General features: G+C 41.1%; 1 protein-coding gene across 1 annotated transcript in view; it reads right to left on the bottom strand.

The window, feature by feature from the left end:
* Positions 1–1933: 1933 nt before the first annotated feature.
* Positions 1934–12389, bottom strand: part of JMY (junction mediating and regulatory protein, p53 cofactor) — a 120028-nt gene continuing 109572 nt past the window's right edge. Inside the window, exons 8-10 of the mRNA XM_067568754.1 lie at positions 8705–8800; positions 6357–6915; positions 1934–2292 (exon numbers count right to left, since the gene is read on the bottom strand). Coding sequence (XP_067424855.1) covers positions 1985–2292; positions 6357–6915; positions 8705–8800 — 963 coding nt within the window. The 3' untranslated portion in view covers positions 1934–1984. The remainder of the gene's footprint in view (positions 2293–6356; positions 6916–8704; positions 8801–12389) is intronic.

Below are 12389 nucleotides of genomic sequence, written 5' to 3'. Positions count from 1 at the left end.
ATCATAAAAGTATACTCTCACAGTGAGAGTATTTTAGGCTCAGGTAATATTGGCTTACAAAAGAAGATGGTAAGTGGTGTTCTATCAATACCTCAGATAAAAAAAAAGGGAAGGATTTTGAGGAAAGCAGTTTACAATATCCTGTGGTATCAAAGAGAATTCTTCCCAAGAGGAAAACAAGATTCAAAAGGATGCAATTATGCTTACAAAAACTACTATATAAAGCTAAATAACTAAAATATGTTTGGTCAAATGTCTAGGAAGAGTGACAGCAGAATAAATGCACTAAAAAAGTAATTCAGCGCCACACTATTGTCTTTCTTTGATTATAACAATGGCCACAAAAAATCATGAGAGACTCAAACCTGCTGTCATTGTGCAGCTGATGATAGTATTGAGGAGGATGTCAGAGTCTGAATGTTCAACAACTGTAGTGAAAGCCATACAACGCTGGAGATCATATCAACTTTTGACTGTGCACTCCATCAACTTACAAGCACATCTACATCTTTGGGTGAAGACAGTTTCACACATCCTAGCAACAAAGCTGGATCAGGAGAAACAAAGTTAAACTAAATACAATCAATTAATATGACTCTCTCTAGTGGATAATTACCAGGAGGACGTAATTATTTATTTTCTTTTTTAAAATTTAGAATATGGTATTAAATTGGCATTACAATTTATTTAATGGCTTTAATTTAATACTGATTTATAATCACAATAAAATATTGTAGGTTGTTTGTTTTACTGAGCTACCATCCTTTTTTAATAGCTGTGGTACTTGCACTAAACATCATTTCCCAGCTGTGGCGTTGTCCCAAAAGCTCTCTCAATCCCTGGGGTGCATTACTGCTTACTTATTAACATACAAATAGGGTGTTTTTTGCTACCACTATATATGGTTTGAACACAATATGTATTATTTATTTATTCCCTTTAACCCACTATATACACTTCGTGAGAGTCCATTACTAAGAAACATATTTTAAAAAGTTTTTTTTAAGAGATCCTTGTGCCTTTCTCCTTGATCTAGATTTACATTTTTATTTACTTACAAATGTTTATTTGACCCCTTTATTTATATTTAAATATGGCCATGTTCCAGCACATCTGCTACAGAAATACAGTACTCTGTTTATCCATTTCATAGGAGCAGCACAGAAGAATCTGTCTTTAGACTACCACCACAATCTTGATCTTAAAAACTAAAATTCCTTGCCTATTTCTGCATTGTTATGAATTCATTTAAAACTAGCCATCTTAAGTCTAATGTCAGCACTTGTATCACATGTAGCTACAATGCCTGGAAATTTGTGTGGTATTTTATGAATCGCATAGGTGTAAATTATACTGGCATATTTACTGTTTATGGTTTAGAAATCTCATTAGTCAGACCCTTCACAGATCTGAAAGAAAGCTATCCACACAGGGTAGCCAACAAGACCTCAATATGCTTCGTAGTCAGATCTAATCTTTGACTTGTAATTATTTGGCCTCAAGCGGGAAACACATTGGATTTTTACACATCAGAAGCAATTAGAGAACATTTAACATTAGAAAATGTAGGGGTATATTCAAGAGTGATTTTGTTGCATTATTATTTCTGAAAACCCTTTTCAATCTTATAAGGTACAGTCTCTTCAATTTACTGAAGTGTAGGTTATATGTGTACGACAATTTCTGTCAGTGGTTCAGCAACAAAAAAAAGTTTACAAAAACAATTTCTGGCAACAGCCCAGAAAAATATTTCCCATATTATAAACTTATCTCCCTTTGAAACGTCAGTGGATCTCAGATTACACATGCACATTTTACCAGTTTTTGTATAGATAGATAGATAAGACAGATAGGTAAGGTAAGGTAAGATGATTTAGTCACACTCTTAAGTCTCCTAGACTTTCTAACCCAAGCTTAGCAGGTATTCTAAAAAAAGTGTCAACATAATACAATTTAATTTTTAAAAATGTAGGAACTTTACAGGTTAATTTTCCCAGTCTGTGCAAGGCAAACTCTCTTCTTCATCTTCTGATTCAGGTGATGCCTCCTTAATTCTTCGCAGTGCTTCATGGATGCTACGTGTTAAAGGGTCAGTGTCAGGCAGAATTGTAAAAGACTCTCTCAGAACATCTTTCTGCACCTTCTTCAGTTTCACCCCTTTCCTTATCTGTGCCAAGATGTTATTGCTGTCATCTTCATCCGGGAAAGGAGGGAGACTTCTCTGCTCAACCTTTTTTAGGTGAAAACTACCACGCTTCAAGGAAGCCAGCACCTCATCCATTGGGGAACTCACTAGAGTAAATCAAAAGATTGAGTTAGTACTAAGTTTATTATATTTACACATCTCAGCATCTTCATTTTTATTTCCTGTATGACAAAAAGTACCCAAAATGTAGTTACCACAGCAATTTTGCACTCTAAATAGAGGGGAAATATTGGTATTTTAGATACTACCATGTGATAACTGTTGGTAAGTGCTAATTTTCTAATGGTGTTTTTATATCCAAATGTATTTTTCTCTACTGACAGGAAGAAATTATATTTGTACCGTGAACACAACAACATGACTTCTGAAAACCAAGTAACATCAGCATATGGTATACAGAATGGCTACTTTGGCAGGTAAGTTTTCCTGCCTGCAAGACAAAAATCAGTTACATATATATAATCAAAATACATTATGAAGTCCATTTCCTGTGGCTGAAGCTCTGGTAGAGAGCACATAACTTAACTGACTGGACTGCATACTCTGAGTAATGCAAGCACCAGAGGAGAAACTGAATTCTCAGGACATGCCTGTGGGTATCTGGTTTGTTCCCACTGCATGGCTTCTATAACAAGCCATGGAGAGTAGCAGATATGGTCAGCTGCAACAGCATATATTTTCCCCTCCTCCAAACTGAAATGCAGCATTTTTGGCCAGTGGATTTACACAGTACTAAATCCCAGCCTGCTCAGACACTCCCCTCCCCTGCAATTATTTTAAGCAGAGCAGCAATTGAGCTTTGTCAAGGTAAGCAGTGAGGGCCCTCTTTACAGTCTACCTGAAGCTTAACTTCACTGTGGGCTTTGCAAATCTACAGAGTAGGTGGAGACCAGCATTAATATGTGTAACCCTCCCAAAAACCCAGCATTTTCAATACAATGTGAACTAGCTATGTACTAGCATATCCAAAGAGAAACATTTATCCATAGCTGAAAAATTCTCTCCAGTTCTCATAAGTAGGGATAAGACTATCACGGAGGTCACAGATTCCATGACTTCCAGAGACCTCCGTGAAATTAGCTTTTCAGCTTCCACCCCGTAACCTCGGGTTGCTACTGGGCTGGGTAGGAACCCCGCTGCCCACAGCCACGAGGGGCAATGGGGGACTCCCCCCAGCCCAAGCCACTGCAGGACCCTGGAGCTGGATAGCTCTGAGCCACAGGCAGCAGGGGGACGTCAGAGCCCTGGGGTCCCTCTGCTACCCATGGTGGCTTTGAGCTTTGGGGTCCCCACCACCTGTGGCAGCTGATAGGGGTGGTCTCTGGAGCTACCAGCCGCAACAGGGGACCCCGCAATCCCAAGATGTGGCGGAGGACCCCAGCCTGTACCTCCCAGATCCCAGCTGCTGGGCCTGCAGTGGCTCTGAGCTCGGAGATCCCCACCACCCGCAGTAGCTGACGCTGGAATCTCTGAAATTTCCAGCCACTGCAGGGGGATCCCGCAGCTTCCAGCCACTGCGGGGGGATCCTGCAACCCCAAGCCACAGCAGGAGACCCCAGCCTACACACCCTTCCGCTCCTGCCCTCCCCCCAAAAACCTTCCTAGCTCCTGTGTGTGTAGTTTGATTTTATGTTTTTATTTATATTTATGTTAGCTTAACTAGATATCCAATTAAACATACAATTACAGAGGGGGCTGGTAGCCTCCTCTTGTTACTGACATTTTCAGTATTAGTTTCTGTTTTCAGTTGCTTATAAACTTTGCCAAACCAATCATTAGGGTTGATAATTTCCATATCAGGTGTCTGCCTCAAGCTGAATTATTTTGGAAAATTTAACCCAAAATGGTTTAGTCACTTCTGAGAACAAGATTGGAGGAAAATGTTGTTTTGTTCATGAAAAAAACAAAATCTGGTGACTTCTTCATAAGAAAGGTCTAACATCGCTATGATTTGGAGCAGGGATTTGAAAATTTGCTGAGGAGTAGCCTTTCTGTCAGGGCCCCTGCACTCCCCCTGTGAAAAGCTGCCCAAAGTTGGTCAGGCTAGCTCAGATTTTTGTAAAGACAAATGCATAAGGGTACATCCTAAGCTCCTTTTCTGATCTTCTACCTGTTGTGAATCAAGTATCTGTGTCTCTTGTATGGCATCTGCACAGCAACATTTTATAAGATGTAGTTGTAGGTCCATAAGCCATTTCAAGGCTTCTTCTGACACGTTGTGGATACCATCTAATTTAACTTTGAATCCGTATTTGGGGCATTGCGTTATGATGTGTTCAATGATCCTATATATACACAAACATTTCTTGTAACTTTGTGTGCCAAGCTGTTTGAAAGCATCATAACGTTGAGGACCAATTTTTAAACTGCTTTAAGCCTGACTAATATACTTCAATTGTCCCAAAAGTTTCCTTTCTAGTTTCAGACTGACCATTAGGAATTTCATGCCAAAAGAAGCTTTTTGGAAAAAACTAAAAAGGGAGTTAAAAACAGACAAAATTACAGAAACTTATATAATTAGCTCCTGAGGTACTAATATGATTCCATATTAGTACTAAACAAATGTAATTACACTCTTCATTTCACATAGATTTTGCAATACCTAAAATCGATGTAAAACAGAATTCTAGAGAGTAAGGATCATCCCACCTAGAAACACATGCATATACCAAACCCCCAATTGTGTATGGCATTTCATGCAGGAAGAGCTGTAAGGCACCACTGACTTGAACAGAAAACTGCATAGGTGCAAGAGTCTGCACACACAGATCTGCTTGCAGGATCAGGGCCTTTATGTGCTTACAAAAGAAGAGCGTTCTTTTGTAGATGGTAGAAGTTAAAAGCATCAGTAATGGTAACATCGACCTTTGCCACACACCAATCAACCTCAAGTAAGAGTCTGTGCTGACATCATGCCCATGATGTCAGACACCTGAGAACACTTCTGTCTCTAAGGAGATTTAAAAGCTCTTGCAACACTAATGAATTTCGACAAGGAAGATGATTAAAGGTTTGTACCCAAACTTTGTAAGTTGGTCAAATGCACAAGTTTTTATTCAGACTTAACTTACAATCTGTTTGAACTTCACAGATTTCAGTCATGGACAAATCTGGAAAACACTTTGTGGAAAAAAAAAATATTTGCCACGTGATTAAAAAAATGGACGGTTGGATCTACGTCAACTCAAAATATCCTATGGTCTCATTCACCACAAGAAAGTTCAAAGAAGACCTTCTTTTTTTGAGGGAGTCAGGTGATTAGCAATAAAGGTTGCAAATAAAGTCTCTAACAATGGAGTCACTACCATGGCTCTGTGCATGAGACAAAAGGAGCTTCTCTTATGTCCAACTGTAGTTCTCAGCATACTTTTAGTTAAGGTTAATTAAATCACAGCACTGGCACAGAGCTAGAAAGGTAAGTATTTTAGAAAACAAAATAAAATTTGCTAAATGGAAAAAGTGTGAAATCCTGGCTCTATTTAAGTCAATTGGAAGACTCCCAGTGACTTCTTGGAGCAAGGATTCCCCCAAAATTGATAAGGAAAGACTATTTTTCCATGTTTCCCAGAGGAAACAATGAAAATTAAATAGGAAAATTTTAAAATTCATCACCTATACCTCAATGTTTATTGAATTTCTAACTAGCACTTTTAACTAGCACAATATTTATTTAATTTCTAACTAGCACTAGCTAGTGGCAGTTTACTCAAGGCTGCCAACACCAACTGGATTGGTGGGGAAGAGACAGGATACGCAAAGGTGGCAAAGCGAGACAGATAAGGTAAGTATTGCTATTAATTTCATTTTTGTACACAGCAGAAGTTTTTGCACCCATGTCTGATCAAAAGAAGTCTGTCATGTAATGTCTGTCAACTGAAAAACTGAACTCTCAGGTGCAATTTGCAGTTTATGTGGAGTTATAGCTAACTGAACCAACAGCATATACTATAGTACAAATCCCCACCACCTGAGTTCACCAAACTTATCAGTCAAGGGCACTCTAACAAGTGTTGCAATGCTAATTATACATAAAATCAAACACACCCTTAACCCTTTTCTGTATGGCAATCAAAAAGAGGGAAAGAAAATGACTACAAATTCATTTCTTAGCAGTTAATTACATTTAAATAAATATAAATACAAATATTACCTCTCCTCCTTTGTAAACCCTCTAGATCACCTGTCTTCTTAAGTTTCTTCTTGGCACTGACTAACTGATTGCTATCTAAAAGATGGGCTGATGGAACAGTGGCAGATTGTGAGACTCCCTTATCCTGACTCTCCTGTTTAACGGGGCTGTCACTTTTCTGTAAGGATTCTGTGGAATCTTCCTTGACAGGCAGAGGCAGAGGCGGTGGTGGTGGTGGCGGTGGTGGCGGCAAAGGAGGGGAAAGTGGAACTACAGTAACAATATCTGGTTGAAGCTCATTACTGGCAAGAAGTGGAAGTGCAGTATCATGAGACAGTTCAGAGGTAACGCCATTGGGAGGTAATGAACTATCTTCAAGTTGTTCTAAGCTTCTGGGCTCCTGGGTTTGTAAAGGTTGGATTACTTTTTCTGATTCCACCTCCTCAGTTTTCTCTTGGATCTGTGTGATTACTGGTAGAGAGCGAGGTTGATCTACACAGGGCACTGAGCTGGCTGTACTTGTTCTTGCATGAGCCAGTCGCAGTCTGGTTGATTTAAGTATTACTTGCCCAGGGTACCGCTAAAAGGAAACAGTTATTTAAAATTAGATAAGTATATGCAATATATTACACTAGAAATGAAAGAACATTTGATCAGGTGTTTGCCTTTGTGACAAGGAAACTCATTTTAATTTTTTTTCTTTGCTTTTGTATTGCAATGGAATCATACTGAAGGTCTATTGCACTGCCGTATATTTTCAAAGAAAATGTTCCAATAAGATGTGCCAGCATAAGGCAGCACAATGGTGTACCACGGCATATTTATATAAGGGGAATGTCTTAGTTTAAAGTTTTGTAAGCATGTAAATCCATAATTCCAGATTACATCTTCCACATGTTGCAAGCCGCCTTCACCCCTCCCCTTTCCCCATTCATACCAGATTTATGTAACCTGCAAGGATGCTGCACTTGGGTCTGGAGGTGACAAGCACATTCCTCAAAGATTATAAATGCTGCACCACTGGGATAATCCCAGTCGTCCTCTCTCCTCGTTATGTAACTACTGGTTACAACAAAGGCTGGAGTGGCAGAAAGATCCTAGGTTCTATTTGAGGTGATCCCTTGTCTCACTTCAGGGTCTTGGTCAACTCAATCTTTGTGCTTAGATCAACTCAGGGATGCAAATGAATAGAAATCATACTTCTCCAAGAACCAGACATTTCATCTGAATTGATGGTTCCTGGCAAACAAAAATACAATCTTCTTTCTCACCCCATAAAACAGGGCAGTGAGTCTTGCAGCAGTACGTTCAGACCATCAGGTCCATTGAACTGGTCTCAAATGCATCACTGTACTACTCACCAAGATAACAAGAAAACCTTTAACACTTTTCAGTGGTTTTCTTCTACTGGCTCTCAAAATACTAGAATTTTCTGTCAAAAGATTAGCTTTTGAAGTGGTCTTAACCTGGCCTCTACATCTGCCCCCCTACCCCAGTTTGTGTCCTTGCAAATTGCAACTGTGCATAAAAACTGATGAAAGTGAAATTAAAGGCTGCATTTGAAAACTGAGCTCAAAGAGTATTTTAAAATAAATTACCACAAATGCCTAAAACACAACATTTTTATAAAGCTACACAGACCCTAATTATATGGATATATTATACATAATGTAGCCATTATTAATTTGATTAATATTCCATTGCTCCAATATGTGAATTTACTACAGTGTACAGAGGCGGTATGTTTCTAGCAGTCTTGCAAGCAATTCAGGTGGGGTGGAAAAACCCATTTTTTATATCACTACTAAACAAGATTTCTAATAATGGAAATTCTCCAATTTTGCTATTTGTTCAGTCTTAGACAAATAGACCATAAACCATTAACAGGAATTAATATTGTCCCCTTTCCTTGTATTCCCACGGCTGTATCCATCTGTTGTGTCTTGTCTGGTAATGAACTGTAAACTCTTTGTGCCAGGAACTTTTAGGTGCTGTGGTAATACACACAACAATAGGTCACATGACCCAATACATGTGGAAAATAGTACCTGGATCGTGTCTATATAAGGAATAGAAAGACCCTGCTTCAGCTCCTGATCATTTTCCTGTAAATGTTAATTAATTGAGAAGAGAAGCTGGAGGGTAAGCATAGAACTATGGAGGCAATACATCCAAAATATTTTATTTACTGCTGCACCTTATTTCCTCTTAAATTTTAGAATATGGGAATTTTAACACCTATTCCCCAAATGAATGCTTTTAAGTATTTAATGAAAAACAGATCTCAGCATATTATCAGAATATAATTGAAGTGTATTTTTTAAAATAAACCCTACACCAGGGTGAAAAATGGTCATTACTTTGATTACCTGTTTAAATGTGCGAAGTCTGTCCAGTGTTTTCTGTCGTTCCTGACTAACCCAAGAGCTCTTTCTTTCCTCTTCATCTTCCAGGTCATCTTTCTTCTAAGAAAGACATAAAAAAATACATCAATTATTACATATAGAACAACGTTCATCAGAAGAATTCAGATTCAAGGTATTCTTGAGGTCAAGGGCTTATTAGGATTCCAAAAAGATTAGATACGTATATGAATAACAAGAATATCCTGAGTTATAAAAGCAAACTAAACAAGAATTTTGGAAGGTATATAAACCCTTGAACTTTAGGACAAACTCATCTTTAACTTTTGGGCACTAGAAAAATGGTTACTAACCTTTCTGTAATTGTAGTTCTCTGAGATGTGTTGCATATGTCTATTCCAAAGTAGGAGTGTGCATACCCCGAGCACAGTTACTGGAATTTTTTCCCTCAGTGGTATCCATCAGGTTGCCTCCAGCAACCTCAGGTGCTGCATGTTCATAGCGCTGGCATAAAAGGCCCTGCGGACCCTGCGCCTCCTCAGTTTCTTATTGGCTGACTCTGATAAGAGGGGAAGGAGAGTGTTTTTTGGAATGTCCACGTGCAACAAATCTCAAAGAACAACAATTACAAAAAGGTTAGTAACCATTTTCTCTTTGAGTGCTTGTATATGTCCATTTCAATGTAGGTGGCTCTCAAGCAGTTGTACAGGAGATGGGTTCGGATTTCAAAGAACAAGATGACTAAGACTGCATGGCCGAAGTTGGCATCGTCTGTGGTCTGCTTGGTGATGGCATAGTGTATTGAGAACGTGTGCACCAAAAACCTGTTTGCTGTCCTGTAGATATCCTGAACAGGGACTTGCCCTAGGAAAGCGACTGAAGAGACCTGAGATCTTGCTGAATGATTGGTCAGGTTACCTGGAGGCAGAACACCAGCCAACTTGTAACGTACATGCATCATTTAACCCGGGACAAAATCCTTTGAGCAGAGATGGGAAGGCCATTCATCCTCTCTGCTGTCATTATGAACAGCTACGTTTGATCAGAGAAATGGCTTGGTTCTTTGTATTAAGAATGTCAGGGCATGTCTGATAACCAAGAAGCGTAGACACTGCTTCTCCCCGTTCTGGAAGAACACTGTTAAAATGATTGCTTGACTGCAGTGGAATTGCAAAACCACTTTCAGGAGGAATGCCAAGTGGGGATGCAACTGCATCCTTGGAGTTCCTATATGGGGGGCACAGATCTCCTAAACACTTATGGCCAAGGTGATAGCCACTAAGAAGGCTACTTTCCAGGAGAGGTGCACCAACGAGCAATGTTGCTAGCAGGGTTTCTCACTCCAGGAGGCACAATGCCTTAAAATGGATTAAATATGTTATGCAGAACTCCCACAGCTGGATTGCTTCCTGGCATGGAGGGAAAAGTGAGCTCCATCCTGCCTGTTGATGTAAAACATGCCAGTCGTGTTGTCTGTGAGAACCGACACAATTTTGTTTATAATGTGAGAACGCTTGACAGGCTAGGCAGACTACCCTGAACTCTCTAACATTGATATGAAGAGAGAGCTCTTCTGGGGACCAAAGGCCTTCTGTCCTGAGAGACCCTAAGTGAATTCTCTAGCCTAGCACTGATGTGTCCAAGTCTAGAGACATCAATTGTTGGTGCCGCAAAAATGGGCACTCCACAGACCACACAGTGGTCCAACCACCAAGTCAGAGGACTTGAGCAGGGACGTGAGCACTGAATCTAGAAGATGCTGCAAAGATGAATATATCATGGCTAACCAGGTTGGAGAGGTCTGAGACGCAGCCTTATGTGTTGCACTATGTAAGTTCATGATGCCATGTGGCCCAGAAGACTTAGACATTTTCAAGCTGTCATGACCAAATGAGTCTGCAGGGACCTTATCAAGACCATGATTACCTAAAACCAGTTTTCTGGATGCAAGGCTTTTGTGTGGATGGAGTCGAGAACCACACTGATGAACTCTATCCTGTGCACTGAGGCAGGGTGGATTTCTGTGTGTTTATCAGTGGGCCTAGGGCCTGGAAGGTAGATTGGATGAAATGGATGTTGGATTCCACCTGAGCTCTGGACCATCCTCTGACTAGCCAATCATCGAGATATGGAAAGACACGTACTCCCCATTTCCTAAGGAAAGTCGCCACCACTGCCATACATTTGGTGAAAACCTGCAGAGCGGCTGACAGGCCAAAAACGGAAGCACTGCAAACTGGTAATGTACATAATTCACAACAAATCTTAAGAACCTTATGTGGCCTTGGAAAATTGATATGTGGAAGTATGTGTCCTTTAAATTGAGGCCTAATCTCCGGATCAGGAGAGCGAATGATGGAAGCCAGGGAGATCATGCGGAACTTTAAATTCTTGAGATAGTGATGGAGACAACACAGATCTAGGATAGGTCTGAGACCACTGTCGACTTTTGGGATTAGGAAATAATGGGAATTGAACCTCTTTCCTCTTATGTCACGTGATACCTCTTCTCCGGCTCCCACCCAAAGGGGGGGATCGGATTTCTTGTTCCAACAGTTGCTTGTGAGAAGGATTCCTGAAGAGGGATGATGGGGGTGGGAAGGTGGGGTAGACAAAAACTGGAAGGTGTATACCACTTCTATTGTGCTGAGTACCCAATGGCCTGAAGTAATATGGGTCCAGGCACTGAAGAAGTGGGAGAGGCAGTTTGAAAACAGAAAGGTAGCTGGCTCTTGTATTGTGGGGATTGAGATGCTGACCTCAAGCATCTTGTCAAAACAAGTGTTTCAAGCTCCCCATGTGTCTGGAGGCATTCTGCATTTGCCCTTCTGAGGAGACAAGTGGAGGAAGTCTACGCATGAACCCCCTGCTCTTCCTTCTCTGCTGGTCCTGTCTGTCTGCCTGGGCAAAGTAATGGCCAGTAATGCTTCCTGGAGTATATAGCTCCAGGGATTTCAAGGTCACCTGAGAGTCCTTAAGCCCGTGGAGCCTAGCATCGGTTTGTCCAAAAAGAGCAAGGACCCTTCAAAGGGGAGATCTTGGAGGGTTTGTTGGACCTCCTGTGGAAAACACGACAACAGGAACCACGAGCATGTGTGGCCATAGATCTTGCCGCAGAATCAGCCACGTCCAGAGTTGCCTCTAAAGAGACTCTCGCTACTGTTTTCCCTTCCTCAATCATTGAGAACTCCTGTCTGGCATCCTGAGGGAGCAGGTCCTTAAATTTTTGCATAATCTCCCATATATTGAAGTCATAGAAGCCCAGCAGACAGAATGTCCAGCAGCCTGTGAGTTGCCTTCTTGACCACCTCTGCCTGGATGCCTCGGTTCAAGGCTGCCCACTTTAATAAGTCTTGGTAAGCCTTGTGGTCATCTTGCAGAGGGAACACATCCACTGCCACCACAGCCTCATCAGGGGAAGAAGAGACTAGGACAAGTTGAGGGCCCTCCACTCCTCTCTCCATATCAACCAGGACCTGCGGGGTGACCTGTTCTTGAGGCTTGGTACTGGGCCCTGTAGCGGAGTCTGGATCAGGGGCCACATGGTGAGGTACCAGAGGTGCTCTGCTCTTGGAGGCCGCCAAGTAGGAGAACCTCAAGCGAGTGCCCTGACCTTGGGGGAACCCCTAAGGGTTCCAGAAGGGCCAATGCATGGGTGCCAGCTCCCATGGACCTGATGGCCAAGTGCTTG

This window comes from Emydura macquarii, unplaced genomic scaffold (genome assembly GCF_026122565.2).
Source record: "Emydura macquarii macquarii isolate MOO-44397 ecotype Brisbane River unplaced genomic scaffold, CSIRO-AGI_Emac_v2 contig_2897, whole genome shotgun sequence".
Classification (NCBI taxonomy): Eukaryota; Metazoa; Chordata; order Testudines; family Chelidae; genus Emydura; species Emydura macquarii.
Note: the sequence above shows the minus strand (reverse complement) of the source record. Positions and strands in the feature narration are given on the sequence as shown.